Source organism: Lonchura striata, chromosome 23 (assembly GCF_050655825.1).
Source record: "Lonchura striata isolate lonStrDom1 chromosome 23, ASM5065582v1, whole genome shotgun sequence".
In the NCBI taxonomy this organism is placed as follows: Eukaryota; Metazoa; Chordata; class Aves; order Passeriformes; family Estrildidae; genus Lonchura; species Lonchura striata.
Genome location: NC_140725.1, coordinates 7,825,244 through 7,843,073, shown reverse-complemented (window position 1 = coordinate 7,843,073; position 17,830 = coordinate 7,825,244). Strand labels below are relative to the sequence as shown.

Below are 17,830 nucleotides of genomic sequence, written 5' to 3'. Positions count from 1 at the left end.
TGTGTCCCACGCAGGGCTGTGTCCCCACTCGGGGTTCTGTCCCACTCAGGGCTGTGTCCCCACTCAGGGCTGTGTCCCCACTCGGGGTTCTGTCCCACTCAGGGCTGTGTCCCCACGCAGGGCGCTGTCCCCAGGGTCGGGCCGGGCGCGTCGCTGGGGCTGCAGCGCCCCGCCGCGGCCGCCGCCGGCCGTGCAGGGGCCGGGCCCGGCCCGCAGGGTCCCCGCGGTCCCGGCGCGGTGGCAGCGCAGGGTCCCCGCGGTCCCCGCGCGGTGGCAGCGCAGGGTCCCCGCGGTCCCGGCGCGGGTGGCAGCGCAGGGTCCCCGCGGTCCCCGCGCGGTGGCAGCGCAGGGTCCCCGCGGTCCCCGCGCGGTGGCAGCGCAGGGTCCCCGCGGTCCCCGCGCGGGTGGCAGCGCAGGGTCCCCGCGGTCCCCGCGCGGGTGGCAGCGCAGGGTCCCCGCGGTCCCCGCGCGGTGGCAGCGCAGGGTCCCCGCGGTCCCCGCGCGGGTGGCAGCGCAGGGTCCCCGCGGTCCCCGCGCGGTGGCAGCGCAGGCCGCTCCCTGCAGGGTGCGGGTCTGGGCTCCTCGGGCCCCACACGAGGAGCTGGGGGCGGGCGCTGCCGCCGGGGCTTTGTCCCCCTGTCCATCCGCGGTGGGGTGGGACAAGGGGTGGCACGGGGGATCCCGGCTGAGGCGGCAGCTCCCTTCACATCCCTTCTGCAGCCATCGCCAGCCGTGCTCAGGAGGGACCGGCCAGCACGGAGCCCCCGTGTCCTTCCCGGGCCGTGTCCCCTCTGCCACCCGGCGGGGCCGGGGGCGCCGATCCCGTTCCCGAGCACCCCGGGGTGGGAAGGGTGCCCAGGGCTGACCCCGGACCCGCAGGAGTCTGGGGGGGCAAACACAGAGTCTGGGCACGCTCCCCTTCCTCTCCGGCCTGAATGGAACGCTCGGCGCCGAGTTAAACATTAAAAATTTGATTTCTCTCCCTTGTTTTCACCATGTTTGTCCCCAAACCTGCAGCTGACTGAGCTCCACAGACACCACCAGATAAATGAGGCGGTGAAGAGCTCAGAGCCACCCAAAGAGCTCTGAAACCCCAAAGTTCCACTGCCCATGGCCCTGGTGGCTCAGGGCAGTGCTGGGCCACAGGGTGGCCTCAAACGCTGGGGAGAAATGGAGTCAAAACCCAAATCTGCTGAATTTAACACCAGTCAGGGAAATTCTGCTGAGATTCACCAGTCAGGGAAAAGGTCAGTCCCAGGATGGGGTCCCAGATCAGTCCAAGTGTGGGAACAGATCTATCCCAGTCCAGGGTCCCACATCAATCCCAGAGTGGGATCCCAGATCAATCCCAGAGTGGAGTCCCAGGGGTGCTGGCCCTGCCGAGGGGTGGGAATGGGGTGTGGGAACAGTCTGAGCTTCAAACCCCATGCTTTCCACGTGCTAAGCCAAAATAATGTCCTGTAAAATGGGCATGTTCTTGCCCTCCATCACTTGGCCACACGTGACCCTGCCTCCACAAGTTCCCAAATTCATCAACATTCCCCAAATGTCCCTCTGGAAAAGGGATTTTAAATGCAGCAAAGTGCAACAAAGGGATAGGGAAGGTCCCAGATGCTGTAAATGGGGGAAACTGGTGGGAAGGAGAGGCTGATTTTGGGGTTCTGTTCACACAGGAAAAGAAATGGAGAGCTGGAGCTTCCCTAAGTAGGGAATTAGGGGAATAAGGGAGAGCAGGACACCATGGGGCAGCAGGGAGTGGGTGGGGGTAGAACCATCAGCTCTGTGCTGCAGCCTGCAGAAGCACCAGGCAATGAATTCCCAATTCCCAATCTCCCACCCAGCCCTGCCCTCGGGCAGTGGGAGCCATTCCCTGGGTCCTGTCCCTCCATCCTTGTCCCCAGTCCCTCTCCAGCTCTCCTGGAGCCCCTCCAGGCCCTGCAGGGGCTCTGAGCTCTCCCTGGAGCTTCTCCTCTCCAGGGAGCATCCCCAGCTCTCCAGCCTGGCTCCAGAGGGGCTCCAGCCCTGCAGCAGCTCCGTGGATTCTTCTGGACTTCTTCCAGCAGCTCCAAATCCTTGATTTCGGGGGCTCCAGGGCTGGGGCAGCTCTGCAGGTGGGGTCTCAGGAGAATCTCTCATCCCTGTGCCCTGGGGAGCCTGCTCAGGATGGGCTCCCCATCCTCCACTTTAAAATCATCTCTGGGTGTTTCTCCTCCCCCAAAAAACAGCTCAGCTCCCTCCTTCAGCACGTCAGACTCTCAAAGACAGAAATAGTCTTTAAAAATGCCCCTTCCCTGCCCTCCATCCCAGCCCTCCAGCTCAGCCCCAGCCCTCCCTGTGTCCTGCTCCCACACTGAAGCTCCAAACTCAAATTCAACATTCCATGAAAACCACAGCCCGGCTGTGTCCTGCCCCTGGATTGCAGCTCCAATTCCATGAACAGCACTGCTCCAGCCCTTCCCTGTGTCCTGCTCCCACAGACACTCCAAATTCTAATTCAACATTCGATGAGCAGCACAGCTTAAAGCCTTTTCTCTGTCTTGCTCCTGCCCTTGGAATGAAGCTCCAAGCTCCAATGAAACATTCCATGAACAGCACAGCTCCAGCCCTTCCCTGTGTCCTGCTCCTGCCCTCACACTGAATTCCAAACTCCAACTAAACATCCCAAAAGAAGCAGAGCCCCAGCTCTTCCCGGTGTCCTGCTCCCACATGGAAGCTCCAAATTCCAATTGAACTTTTAAGGATCCTCCAAGCCTTCCTGTGCCCCGGTCCTGCAGCGAAGCTCCGAACTCCCACACAACACCCCCTGAAAAGCAGAGCCCCATGTCCTGCCCCTGCACTGAGGCTCCAATTCCATGAAAATCAGAGCCCCAGCCCTTCCCTGTGTCCTGCTCCTGCCCCTGCAGCCAAACTCCAAATCCTAACTAAATATTCCAAAAGAAGCAGAGCCCAGCTCTTCCCCGTGTCCTGCTCCGCTCCCAGATTGAAGCCCAAACTCTCCAACAAAACATTCCATAAAAAGCAGAGCCCCAGCCTGCTCCTGCCCTTGAAGTTCCAAATTCCAACTCAACATTCCATAAAAAGCAGAGCCCAGCTCTTCCCCGTGTCCTGCTCCTGCCCCTGCAGTGAAACTCCAAATTCCAACTGAACTCTCCAGGAAAAGCAGAGCTCCAGCTCTTCCCCTGGATTGAGGCTCCAAACTCCAACAAATGAAACCCGGGGCCAGATTCCAAAGTTCTGTATTTTTCAAAATAAAGATCACACGTTGTTTAGAGACAATCTACACAAGAGTTACAAAAAATAGTCGCCCAGGCAGAAGCATACACAGGTTTGTTAATTATACACATATGGTTACAAGTGTGCTTGCAAAAAAGTTCATTGGAAATATACACAAGGCTCTGTAAATGTACACCGTGTAGTGTTACAATTCTATATTCAAACGAGGAAAATTGACAGTATGTTACATTCACTTACAAGTAGACAAAATGCAAAATACAGTTCATCTTCTGTACAAAAAAGGGGGAGGTGATTCACACTTTACAAGGTGAAAAGGGGCTCTGATTGTAAGGAAAACTAGGAGGGGGCTGTACTTTTGCACTTTTTGTTTCTTACTGTCACAAAAGAAGCAAAACATTACTTTGTAAGATTCAAAAAAACACTATTTGGAACTGAATCAGGTCTGTAGAACATTTAGAAAGGATCTCTACCGTCCAACTAGGTGACAAATAAAACCAAGCAGTTTATTTTTCTTCCTTTTTTGTTTTTAAACATTAACTAGGCTGTATAAAGAGAACATTTCCTTCAAAAGAAAAAATTTACTTCTGGTTGAAATTACAATTTACAATATACAACACTATATGCTACGACCATAAAAGGTGTGAATATACACTGAAATGCACAGGTTTTGCTAAATTCTTTTTTTTTTCCTGTTTTCTTACCAAAAAACGGGTTTTATGTCGATTCAAACTTCTCCACATTTACATTACAGAGGTTTACAAATGTACAATTGTACAGTCAGAAGTATGTTCCACTACTAGGGTACATTATAGATACAGATCAGACATCAAAACAAGAAAATACTACAAATTTTTATATATGTAAAGTCTACACCAAGTATACACTATATATTTATAGAAGCAAGACCAAAGCCGAGTTGGATTTTTTGTTTTTCCTCATGCTAAATAATCAAATTGTGTCTCTCCAGGTGAACAGAGGAGTGGGCATAAAAAAATCCCAAAAATCCTCCACTTTTAGATTATCTCTGGGTGTTTTCTCAAAACGCCAGCTAAGCTCCCTCCTTCAGCATGTCAGTCACAAATAAAATAAAAATAAAGCCATTAAAAAGTCCCAAAAACTGAATTTTGGTGTCTTTGTTTAAAACCAAACGTTAGCAAGTTGAATTTTTCTCTTTTTAGTATTTCTACCAGTGGTGTCATCATTGAAGTAAAATTCCAACTTCTCGCTGATTTTTGGGCTAAAAGGAGGAAAAAAAACCCCAAAAAAAGGTATTTGCAAAAAAGGATGAATTAAAAACGGGTTTTTTTTTCCTGTTTTGTCTGTTTGTTGTCTTCGAACCAACCACCCTGAAAGTCTCCACATTTGGAATATAGATACAACAGTGAACAAAAATGTGGCCTTCCATGTACATCTGAGACCTATGTACAAGAATTCTATACACCAGTAAAACAGCAGGGCAATTAGTTAATTAAAAAAAATAATTAGTACATGTTATGCATAATAAAATTAAAGAAATTTACAAAGGCTTCTCTTTTTTTTTTTTTTTGGTGTGTTTTTTTTTTTTTTTTCTGCTTTGCTTTGTTTGTTTTCCGTGGGTTTCGTTGGTTTGTGTGTTGTTTCAGCGACCGTGGCGGGTGGTGGGTGGCTCTGGGGTGGCCCTGGGGTGGCTCTGGGGTGCTGGGGTGGCCCTGGGGTGGCTCTGGGGTGGCCCTGGGGTGTTGGGGTGGCCCTGGGGTGGCTCTGGGGTGCTGGGGTGGCCCTGCTCAGATGATGCCGTTGGGGGGGCCGCAGATGGGCCCCAGGTCCACGCCGTTCTTCATGTAGTACTTCTCCAGCTTGGCCAGGATGTGCTTGCCATAGGTGTACTTGCGCAGCGTGGCGATGTGGGGCCGGATCTGAGGGGAAATCACCAAAAGTGGCGTTTAGGAAGCCCAGTGTGCCTACGCCCGTCCCCCGGGGCAAACAGACTCCCCCAGACTCAGATGCCTCAGGTTTAGATTTGGTGGTTTTCCCATTCTGCTTTGGTGTGTGGGTCTGTGTCCCCAGGGTCCTCATAGAACAGGAAAGCTGGACAGGACAGAACGCACATCCAACCAACATGATCAATGCTACCTTCTCCGTTTATTCCAGAGAAGATGGCAGATTTTATACACCTCCATACAGTTCACAAAGGCATCTGACTGGCACGCCAACATTGTTTACCTCTGCCTTAAGGTGGTCAGGCTTTTCACACTGCAGCTCTACCCTAATTCACACTCAGCTCATTACTTTGTAGTTCCTTAACATCATTTCTAACTGTGCCACAACTGAATTCTCACTGCATCAAAGGCTCCCAGGCCCCACCAATCTGATTATCAGGGGCCTGGTCTGAGGGGCAGCTCAATTCTCACTCCAGACATAAACCATGCCCTCTCTCTCTCAGAAATTCTGCTACAGGTCTGGGCTTCACATTATGGGATGGTGAGCTCTGCACAGAGCAGGGAGACAAAACAATTCCTGCTCCAGCTGGGCACCAAGGACAAATGATCCAAACCTCAGCCCAGGAGCACAAACAGCGTGGGCTGGAGAGAGAAAAACAAGCAGGATGGGACTGATGGGCTGGAGCTGGAATGGGACAATGAACTCCAAGGTGCCAATGGAGCAGAACTGATCCCAGGGAGAGCCCCGGGAGCACTTGTGCATTTTGGGACCATTTTGGGTCATTTGGGTGCAGCCCTGGCTGGGCTCTGGTGCTGCCCAAGGTGGATCCATGGAGGAGATCCTTTAATAAATCCCTGCTTTATTCTGTAGCTCAGTCTGGTCTCTGTTCTAGGTCAGCCTTCACAAGGCATCAGCATCACACAATTCCTGGGAATCCAGGCCGTGCTCCCCAGGTCCCAGGGGGATTCTGCACAAGGCAAGCACTGGGGCTTTGAACTGAATGGATTCCCACTGCCTGGGAAGGGTCAGATGGGATACTGGGATGGAATTCTTGGCTGGGAGGGCGAGGAGGGGCTGGGCTGGAATTCCCAGAGCAGCTGTGGCTGCCCCTGGATCCCTGGCAGTGCCCAAGGCCAGGCTGGAGCAGCCTGGGGCAGTGGGAGGGGTCCCTGCCATGGCAGGGGTGGCACTGGATGGGATTTAAGGGTTCTCCAACCCAAACCCTTCCAGGATTCCATGATTTCACCATTTTCTCCTCTCCAAGTGGGAACAGCCTGTGGATTCCAGCATTCCCTGCTCCAAGGGTGGCCACATCCCACCACTGCCCACTGCCAGGAACTCCTCCCCAACTGCTCCTGGCTCAGCAGCTCAGCCTCCAGTCCCTCACATTCCTGCTCCACTCCAGGGACCCACATTCCCAAACCACAAATCCAACCTGGCTCCCCACTCCCAGCAGGAATGACTCCTGTGCCCAGCAGGAGCAGAGAAGCTCCAATTCCAACCATTCCTTCTCTGCCCAGCTTCATCCCTTTCACTTTCTCCCTTTACAGACACAGCTGTTAAAATCACTTTTCAGTTTTACTTTTTAAAATAAAAACTGAATAAAATCCCATTTTTTACCCCTTCCCAACCTGCTGTTTTCCACGATCACAAGCCATTCCCACAGCCCCTGGCTCCATTTTTCCAGGCTTTCCTGCAGCCTGAGATCACATTCACTCAGGCCCACTTAGCTGTCAACCCTGAGCTATTTTTGACAGCCCCACTGATAATCTAATTTGCATTTTATTCCAAAGGCTTTGCTTCATGGGAAAAAGAAAGTAAGAAATGTCAGGAACAATAATTTGTTTCAGTTTTTTTTCTCAATACACAGCTCTGTTATGGATTAACAAATCCAGGGCCCTTCTGCCACAGATAAATTGAGTGTATCCCTTGCCAGATATCTTTATTTAATTATCTTTAGCATTTCTTGTAGACTAAAACAGATTTGGGGTTAAAAGAATGACTCGGAGTGGTTCCGAAACCTAAGAATTAACATCCCTGAGGATTCTTCCAGCTGTTTGTGTTGATTCAGTGCATGTGGAGGTCAAAGCAACTCCCTCACACAAATTCCCATTTCTTACAAAAAAATCAATTCTGGTTTAGTCAAGGATGCTTAAATATAATAATAAAAATGCTTCCTTAGCATTTGAATACCTGACATTGTTGAAAATAAATAAATCTCAGCTATTCCGTGCCTGGGTCAGTCAGGATTTCATTCCTCTGGCTGTACCTGGGCTTTTTCATCAGGTAACCCCAACAAATGTCACTGAAGGAAATTAAAATCCCCTCAGCCCCACCCCTCTTTAAAGCCTGTTACTCCCCATCCATTGCCATTCTAGAGCCTTGCAGATGTGACCTTTAAAAGCAGGAAAATGAAGATATTCCCAGTCTGCAGAGCTCCCTGCCCTTGGAGCAGCAGCACAGGGCGCCGGGGATGGCAGCAAGGCAGGTTTCATTCCAAACGTCTTCATTTGGGATAAATCTGAACTCCTGGGACGGCTGTGCATTCAAACACTGCAGGGTAATGCTAAACCATGGAAGTTCAGGACATCAGCAGGATTTTTCTCCATGGAAAGGGTGTTCTGGCACTGGAACTGGCCAGGGAGTTTGGAGTGCCCATCCCTGGAGGAGTCCAAGGAATTCCCGGAGGTGGCACTCGGAGCTCTGGTGGGGACAAGGAGGGGATGGGGCACAGGCTGCACTCAGGGGCCTTGGAGGCCTTTTCCAGCCTCAGGGATCCCAGGATTCTGGGAAGTGCCACATGGAACTCATTTAAAAATGAGAAACAGAGGACTTGATTAATGGCTCTGTGCTCGGAGGTGGCACCAGCACGGTGGCACCTGGCAAGGCCAGCGGCCTTGGGAGGGACATGGAGGGACAGGCGGGGCTGGCAGCCACAGGCACAGGGACACGGGGACACAGCCTGAGTGACAGCCTGAGTGACACAGCCTGAGTGACACAGCAACAGGCAGAGGGACACAGCCTGAGTGACACAGCAACAGGCAGAGGGACACAGCCTGAGTGACAGCCTGAGTGACACAGCAACAGGCAGAGGGACACAGGGACACAGCCTGAGTGACACAGCCTGAGTGACACAGCAACAGGCAGAGGGACACGGGGACACGGGGACACGGCCTGAGTGACACAGCAACAGGCAGAGGGACATGGGGACACAGCCTGAGTGACACAGCGACAGGCAGAGGGACACGGGGACACGGGGACACGGCCTGAGTGACACAGCAACAGGCAGAGGGACACAGCCCCAGGGATACACAGGGACACAGCCACAGCAGACAGGCAGAGGGACAGAGCTAGCAGGGACTGGCCACAGGGACACAGCCTGGGTGACACAGCGACAGGCAGAGGGACATGGGAACACAGTCACAGGGATACACAGGGATACACAGGGACACGGGCAGGGGGACACGGGGACAGACCACAGGGATGGAGCAAGAGGGACAGAGCCCACGGGACACAGCCCACAGGGACACAGAGGGATACAAGCAGCAGGGACACAGCCCACAGGGACAGACAGGGACAGCTTGCAGGGACACAGGCAGGGGACACAGGCAGGGGGACAAACTGGGACACAAGCAGAGGGACACAGGCCACAGGGACACAGAGGGACAGAGGTGGGGACACAGGCAGGGACACGGCCCCAGGGACACAGAGGGACAGAGATGGGGACACAGAGGGACAGAGGTGGGGACACAGGCAGGGACACGGCCCCAGGGACACAGAGGGACAGAGGTGGGGACACAGAGGGACAGAGGTGGGGACACAGGCAGGGACACAGCCCCAAGGACACAGAAGATGGGGACACAGCCCCAGGCCTGGGTGGCTCCCCAGCCCTGGAGCTGCAGGCCCAGCCGGCGCTGGCAGGAGCGCGGCGCCTGCTCCGTGCAGAACTGGGTCACTGGGACACGGGCACTGCTGCCAGCTGCAGCTCAGCCCCAGGGGCAGCTCCGTACTCCTCCAGAAAGCTGGAGAGGGATTTGTGACACGGGAATGGAGTGACAGGACTCGGGGAATGGCTGCACTCGGACAGAGGGCAGGGACAGGTGGGATCCTGGGATGGAACTGTTCACTGGGCCCCCAAGAGCTGCTGCACCTGGAGCTGCTGGAGAGAGCCCAGGAGGTCCCAGAGGGAGAGCTGGGGGTGCTCCCTGGAGAGGAGAAGCTCCAGGGAGAGCTCAGAGCCCCTGCAGGGCCTGGAGGGGCTCCAGGAGAGCTGGAGAGGGACTGGGGACAAGGATGGAGGGATAGGACCCAGGGAATGGCTCCCACTGCCAGAGGGCAGGGCTGGGTGGGAGATTGGGAATTGGGAATTGTTCCCTGGCAGGGTGGGCAGGGGCTGGGCTGGAATTCCCAGAGCAGCTGTGGCTGCCCCTGGATCCCTGGCAGTGCCCAAGGCCAGGCTGGACACTGGGAGCTCCTGGGCCAGTGAGTGTCCCTGGGGTGGAGGTGGATGAGCGCTGAGGCCCCTTCCACCCAAACCCTTCCGTAATTTCCACCTTGCAGCTGCTCAAACACTCCCGCCCCTCTGCCACCCTCCCCAGGCGCGGCGTGGCAGTGCCGGGCTGTGCCCCCACCTTGTGCATGACGATCTTCCTCTGGGCCGGCTCGGCCACGTCGATCATCTTCTGCACCACGTAGTTGGCGTACTGATCCTTCATCATGGTGTATAAGGCACTGTGGGGGCCGTCGTTCATGGTGCACACCTCGTCGATCAGCATGGCCCGCTCCGTGCGCGACGCGTGCGTCACACACTTCTCCACCACATTGCTGCAAGGCAGGAGCCAACAGGGATGGAACGGGAACGGGGAATGCGAACGGGAACGGGGAGTGGGGACGGGAACGGGGATGGGGAATGGGAATGGGGAATGGGAATGGGGAATGGGAACGGGGAATGGGAACGGGAATGGGAACGGGGAATGGGAACGGGGAATGGGAACGGGAACGGGGAACGGGAACGGGGAGTGGGGACGGGAATGGGGATGGGGAATGGGAATGGGGAATGGGAATGGGGAATGGGAACGGGGAATGGGAACGGGAACAGGGAACGGGAACGGGGAACGGGAACGGGGAATGGGAACGGGGAATGGGAACGGGAATGGGAACGGGGAACGGGAAATGGGAACGGGGAATGGGAACAGGGAACGGGAACGGGGAACGGGAACGGGGAATGGGAACGGGAACGGGGAACGGGGAATGGGAACGGGAATGGGAACGGGAACGGGGAATGGGAACGGGAATGGGAACGGGGAATGGGAACGGGAACGGGGAATGGGAACGGGAACGGGGAATGGGAAATGGGAATGGGAAATGGGAACGGGGGACGGGGAATGGAAATGGGAACGGGGACAGGGAACGGGGATGGGGATGGGAACAGGGACGGGGAATGGAAATGGGAACGGGGAATGGGAACGGGGATGGGGATGGGAACAGGGACGGGGAATGGAAACGGGGAATGGGAATGGGGAATGGGAATGGGGATGGGGAATGGGGATTGGGGAATGGGAATGGGGATGGGGAATGGGAATGGGGAATGGGAACAGGGATGGGAACGGGAACGGGGAACGGGAACGGGGAACGGGAACGGGGAATGGGAACGGGGAATGGGAACGGGGATGGGAACAGGGACGGGGAACGGGAACGGGGAACGGGAACGGGGAACGGGGACGGGGAATGGGGACGGGGAATGGGGACGGGGAATGGGGACGGGGAATGGGGACGGGGAATGGGGATGGGGAATGGGAACGGGGATGAGAATGGGGAATGGAGATTGGGGAATGGGAATGGGGATGGGGAATGGGGAATGGGAACAGGGACGGGGAATGGAAACGGGGATGGGAAATGGGAACGGGGAATGGGAACCAGGAATGTGAAAAGGGATGGGGATGGGAACAAGGACGAGGAATGGAAATGGGAACAGGGAATGGGAACGGGGATGGGGATGGGAACGAGGAATGGGAACAGGGAATGGGAATGGGGATGGGGACAGGGAATGGGGAATGGGGAATGGGGATGGGGAATGGGGATGGGGAATGGGGATGGGGAATGGGGATGGGAACGGGGAATGGGAAATGGGGAATGGGAACGGGGATGGGGACAGGGACGGGGAATGGAAACGGGGAATGGGAAATGGGAACGGGGAATGGGGAATGAGGATGGGGAATGGGAATGGGAAAGGGGAATGGGAACAGGGATGGGAATGGGGAATGGGAATGGGGACTGGGAATGGGAACTAGGATTGGGAACGAGAATGGGAAATGGGAACAGGGAACAGGAACTGGGAATGGAGTAGGGAACTGAGAACAGGAAATGGGAACGGGGAGTGGGAACTGGGAATGGAGCAGGGAACTGGGAATGGAAACTGGGAACGGGAACTGGGAATGGAGCAGGGAACAGGAACTGGGAATGGGAATGGAGCAGGGAACTGGGAATGGGAACTGGAAATGGAGCAGGAACTGGGAATGGAGCTGGGAACTGGGAATAGAGCCGGGAACCAGAAATGGAGCTGGGAACTGGGAATGGAGCCGGGAACCAGAGATGGAGCTGGGAACTGGGAATGGAGCTGGGAACTGGGCAGGGAATGTCTCCTTGGAGCTTTTCATCCAACCCTAAGAAGATCTCATGTGCTGCTACAAGGGCAGGGGATTTTTGCTGGCAGAGCTCAGCAATGTCAAACAGGATTTGACATGGGAATTTGGGATCTGGAGCAGCTCATATTTCACCCCAATTTGTGCCTTGGGATCTGAGTGGGAATTTGGGAACTGGACCAGTTCAGGCCAGTGTCCAGTGATGCTCTATGAGGTCAGTGTCCACTCTCACAACAGAGAAGCTAAGTTGTTGTTTTGATTTTCTCCATGCTGGGACATGGTGGGAATGGACATTCAAGGTTAGAACACAGAAATGCTCGCTCAGGAATGAAAAATCTCAGCCAAGCAGAGGATTTCCAAAATTCCTGAATACACTAATGAGCAGCCTGAGCTCTCTGGAGAGCCAGAAGTAGGGTACACGAAAGGGGACCACGAGCCATGCTGGGCTCACCCCACACCCCTGCCTGACTCACAGCATCACCCAGCGGGTTTGCTCAGCTCGGGGGACCCTCCACTAATTAATGCTCCAGCTGGAAAGAAGTTTGGGAAAAGAGAACCAGGCAAAGCAGGGAGGGAGAACCTGAAATAACAACGTGAAGACCACGCTCTCCTAATTCTCATTAATGTTCCACTTCCCTTGTGTCCATGGGTACTCTCATCAGAGGAAGGGGGAATTCTGAGCCTTTGCAGAGCTCAGCCTTCATGTTCCAAGGGCTGGAAGCACATCCAGCAGGGATTCACACTGTGGGAAGCAGTGCTTTGTGCTGACATCCACAAATACCTGGATCCTGCTTCACCCACGTGTGGCTCTGCAGCATCTGGGAATGCTGCAGCTCCCCTTGGAGGGTTCCTTGGGTGTGACTCAAAAGGGACACAGCAAAAAGCTGTGGGAAATTCCCACAGTCATTCCCACAGCAAAGGGAATGACTCTGTGAGTGGAAATTCCCCTGGGAAAAGAGTGGGGTGGATTGCTGCTGCACTGATATCCCAAATCTCCCCGTGGCTGGACATCCAGGGCATCCCAGGGCAGTGAATGTTCTTCCTACCATGGGGTAGGGACAACTTAAATCCCATGAAAATAAACCAGATAAACCAAAACACAAAAATTTCCTGGTTAAATTCAGGACCTGGGGTTAGAGCTACCCTTCCACATCTCCAGCCTCCTCCATGGCAGACTGGCTGACACACCTCAGTCTGTAACTGTTATAAGTAACATTATTTTATAAAGCAAAACTCATTTTCACTTCCCCTACACCCACCCCTAAGTCGTCTACAGCTCTTCCATGTGTCCATGCTCCAGAGGGAGAATTTAAGGAAGGAATTACTACCTGGCAAATTTATGTTGACTCAACACAAGCACGTTGCCTCTGATTTCTGCTACAATCTTGCTCTTATCCTCGGGCCGGCCGTGCTCCAGGACGTGCTGGATAACGTAATTCCCATACTGATCCTGGGTGGGAGACAGCAGCAGAGGTCACAAAAGGTGGGTAAGTGGACTAGAAGTATTCCCACCAAACTGATTCCCAAAGTGCATTCAGAGTTAGAAGTTCAACTAAAGTTTAATTATAGTATTTACTGTAAACGTCAGCTCAACACTATTTCTGCAAAGATGTGCATTCTAGGGTGGTAAAATGATGCATTTTTGTAGAAACTGTATTATTTCCAGAACTCAAAATTATGTCCTTACACAGGAAATGTCCATATTCTGCTTATTCCCAGTTTTTTTTTTCCTCTCTCCAGGTTCAAACCTACCAAATCCCATGTCCTGGGGTGTTTCCATGGCTCTGGCTACGGGACACTGTTCTGAATTTGGGAATTTTCAGACCACAGAATATTTATTTTCCAGTTCAGAATACTACAGGCACGGTGTGATGTCCATGTCCAACCTCTTCCCACTTCCCAGGGCTGAGCAAACAGGACTTGGGAACTGGACCAGCTCATATTTCACCAGTTTGTGCTCTGGGATCTGAGTGGGAATTTGGGAACTGGATTAGGACTGGTTTGCCATTTTTTAGCTCATATTTCACCAGTTTGTGCTCTGGGATCTGAGTGGGAATTTGGGAACTGGATCAGGACTGGTTTGCCATTTTTTAGCTCATATTTCACCAGTTTGTGCCCTGGGATCTGCGTGGGAATTCTGGAACTGGATCAGGACTGGTTTGCTGCTTTATCCACAGGCCCCAAGAGCAGAACCCATGTGAAACCCTGGCACACCAGGTTCTCCCAGGGACTGCAGGGAGGAGGAAAGTCAGCCAGGAAGGCGGGTGAGCACAGAACCAACTTTTTGTAAGAATTCCAATGACCTGGCACCTCCTTTTCCTTGGAGTGATCAGCTCCTGGCACCCCTCCTGCTCTTCCCTGCATGGGAGAGAAGCACCAGGACACGGAGCCTCCTCACGAGAGGTGACAACACCCCTGGCACCTCCTGGACTTGTGCCCGTGGCCAAAGCAGGTGGTGCTGACAGAATTCCTGCCTGCTGTGCTCATTCCCATCCCTTTTCCAGTGGGGATGCTCCCTGCAGGAGCTGTCCCAGCACTCTGCAGTGACCTGGGGACACTGCAGGCCCTGGCACACTGACCTGCACCAGCTGCTCCGTGTGCTGGTGGAGCTCCTCCAGGATGGGCAGGGTCTGCTCGGGCAGACAGTGCTCCAGGATCCTCTGGATCACCCGGCAGCCGTAGGGGTGCGTGGACAAAGCAAACACCTGGGGACAAAGGACAGGCAGCAAGATGCCATTAGTCCCTGGGAATCCCAGAAACCTGCCCGGGAACGCCAGCTCCAGGCAGCACCAGCTGCAACTGGAAACATCCACTGGGATCCCAGGCACATCCCAGCCCTGCCTGGAGAAGTCTCAGCTTCCCCACCCATGAAAAACAAATGGTAAAACCTCTTGATTCATAAAAAAACCCCAAAAAAACCTGGAACAACCAAGCATTGATGGAAGCTTGGTTATTATTTCCAAATAATTCCAGCACATTGTTTGCCAGAATGAATTTTGAGCTATTTAAGAAATGCTATGAGCCAGAACAGTTAAAACTGCCCAGCAAAGGATTTTCCTCAACTGTTTGGATTTGTTTAAAAGCCTTAAGAGTGCTTAGGAGAAGTGACAACAAAGAATCTTTCTCATTTCTAATGGATTAGCAGATCTGTGGGTGAGAACATGACACATTTTGTTATTGCTGCTCCGTTTTCTGTCTGAAGCACAAAGTCCTGTTTGGTTGCTTTGATTTAACAACAGCAGCAAATCCAAGCACTGAAGTTTAAATCAACAGTCACACATATTTAATAACTGGTGAGTAAACCCTGCAGAGAAACAGGGCTTGGAGTACAATTAACTGCAGAGAAATCATCTGGAGGTGTTAAGTTTAATCTGCTGTGTGAAGGTTCAGATAAAACTGGGACAACTGGTCAAGGAAATGTCAGTGCCATCAGCTGAGCTCCCAGAGAAGTTTCTGCCTTCCAAACTCCCAGTGCAAATTTCAAACCTCAACTCTAGTCAGAATCAAGTTTCCAGGCAGAATCCTGCTTGTTTTGACCCAACCAACCAAATCTCCACTTTGCCCAGACTCCCAGCTCCTGGTTCCTGCTGTAATAGCCCCTGGCTGTCCTCACATGCCTGGGGCAAGTCCTCAAAACTTCCAAGTGCCCCTGCAAAGCCAAGGAAACTGAGGTTGGAACGTCCAAAAAGCAGCACTTTTGTACTGGGACCTGAGGCAGGTAGAGTAAAGCCAGCCACAAACTGATACCCAGGACACCAATTCAGGAGAAGACACCAATAAAAAAGCAAAAATCTAAGAGAGTCAAGGACGATTGCCCATTTCTAGATGACTCTCCTGCTTCTCCCCTGCTCTGAGCCCCCTGGGAATCAGCATTCAGCATTCCTCTAAGCCACCTGCACAGACAGGGATCAGAATTAAAGTTTGCTCTCCTGTGCATCCCCCGTTTTCCTCTTTGCTCCCTTCAAAGAGAAACAAATCTGAAATGCACAAAGTTCACCAATTCTTTGGGTTATGAGGATCACCCGTCACTAAAAGGGGATCAGCTCTGGGCTCGGAACTTGCTGGGATTTTACATAAGTGAGGTGATAATTAAGGAATTAATTAAGTTTAGACATAACTAAGGTACCTCAGCAGCAGAAAACTCTGCTCATCACCTTCACTGGGAAGATGGATTAGGGAGAGCCTTGTTTTCCCCTCATCACTCAAAAGTATTCAATATTCCAGGGCAACAGACTCATGCAAGGAGGTTTTACTCTGACAGCTCTGCCCAGAAATGATGGGCACACAGATGTGACCAAGGAGTTTCTGGACTCTCACATGGCTGCATCAACCTTGTAAGTTTGCTAAAACTGAGAATTCCCAAGAGTTGAAGTCCCAGCCACCCTGAGGCTGCTCCGAGCAGGCAGCAGGAGCTGGGCAGGGCCTCACCTGTCCCTTGAAGGCATCGATGATGAACTGCAGGGACTGAGGCTGCACACACTCGATGCACTTCTGCACCACGTGGTTCCCGTTCTGGTCCTTGACGCACTTGAGCACGTGCCCGTCCAGCTCCCGAACCATCTCGTTCTACAGAGGACAGAGCACAAACAGAAAGCACCACCAGCATCCCCAGCTCCGGGAGCACAGCTGGGGATGGGCAGCAATGGCACAGGGGTCGGGGTGCTCCCATGGCCAGGAGAGGAGGCCTGGCTGGACACAGAAACCAGCAGGGAAAATCCTCTCTCGCATCCCGTTCGCAGCCTGGCCTGCTGGGAGGGGCCCTGGAACAGGAGCTTGGAGCTCCATTCCAACCCAAACCATCCTGGGATTCTAGGAAGATGAAGCCCTCCTTCTTGATGAGCATCCTCTTCCAAGAATCCAAATTAAAGATCTCCTAACTAAGCCACAGCTTTCCTGTGCATCCCTCATTTTCCTCCCTGCTCCCCCTCAAGAGAAGCAAATCTAAAATGCACAAAGTTCACCAACTCTTTGGGTTAGCAGGGTCACCTATCACTGAAACAGGGTCAGCTCTGAGCTCAGAACTTGCTGGGATTTTACACAGATAATTAAGGAATTAATGAAGTTTAGACATGATTGATGTACCCCAGGTGCAGGGTGGAAGCATCACTCACAAACAGAAATGACACTTGAGGGCATTTTAATGCTTTGACAAGATCGGGGTGAATTCAGTTTTATACTGAATCAAACCCAGGAATTTTCGGAGCACTGAGTACTCAAAAATGCCACTCTGGAGAAGACAATAAATCCTTGGAGCAGCAGTGCTGGAGCCTGGGCAAGGCCCTGCTGACACACTTGGCTCAGGCTCAGCCTAAAGGGAAGGACCACTCCTAAAGCCTCTTTCACATTTTTAATTTCATAACCTACATTGAGATTTGTGTTACAACCATTCCCAACCCTTCCCAAGCCAGCCTGCCCAGCATATTTTTCATCTCAATTCATTGTTGCAAATACCCTTGAGGAATTGCTTCATTAATGAGCTCTGAGTGGGGCTCTCAGCCACATCTCTCTGAAGCCAGAACGAGGAGCTCCTCATCCATCTCCCTGCAGGAGCACAGGATGCTGACCCACATAGCAGTAACTCAGTGAATATTAAAGGCAAAACTCTTCCTTCAAGGGATTTAAAAATCTCTTTTAATTCACCCTCATTTTCAGTTTTCCCTACACACATGATCTGCTTCCGGGGAATTAACAGAGAAGCAGCCCCATGGCCAGGGAAGGGGAACAAGGAAGTGACAATAACAACCAAGGATGGTGGCACAGACTCGTCACGCACAAGGAACACCACAAGGAACCAAACCAAGGGAACACCAGGCACAAGAGGGACGGGAAGGGACAGCTCAGGAACATCAAACATCAAGAAGAAAGTTAAAATTGAAACTTACAATTACCTGCTGGTCTGGGGGGATGAACTCCAGGGCCTTCTGGATCACCCTGCAGCCGTACATCTGCAGGGCCAGCGACAGCACGTGCCCACGGATGCGCTCTGCCAGCGCCAGCTTCTGCTCCAGGCTGCCAAACTGGGACAGGAGAAACAG

General features: G+C 52.9%; 1 protein-coding gene across 11 annotated transcripts in view; it reads right to left on the bottom strand.

Annotated features, from left to right (window-relative positions):
* Window positions 1–3,220: 3,220 nt before the first annotated feature.
* PUM1 (pumilio RNA binding family member 1) overlaps window positions 3,221–17,830 on the bottom strand; it is an 86,410-nt gene continuing 71,800 nt past the window's right edge. For 4 of the 11 annotated variants that reach the window (XM_077788487.2, XM_077788488.2, XM_077788489.2 and 1 more), the window contains exons 17-22: window positions 17,684–17,812; window positions 16,224–16,361; window positions 14,375–14,500; window positions 13,124–13,245; window positions 9,786–9,978; window positions 4,932–5,129 (exon numbers count right to left, since the gene is read on the bottom strand). In XM_077788487.2, coding sequence (XP_077644613.1) covers window positions 4,998–5,129; window positions 9,786–9,978; window positions 13,124–13,245; window positions 14,375–14,500; window positions 16,224–16,361; window positions 17,684–17,812 — 840 coding nt within the window. In that variant the 3' untranslated portion in view covers window positions 4,932–4,997. Of the gene's footprint in view, window positions 5,130–9,785; window positions 9,979–13,123; window positions 13,246–14,374; window positions 14,501–16,223; window positions 16,362–17,677; window positions 17,813–17,830 lie in introns of all 11 variants that reach the window. The other 7 variants (XM_077788485.2, XM_077788486.2, XM_085559888.1 and 4 more) reach the window with 4 other exon arrangements.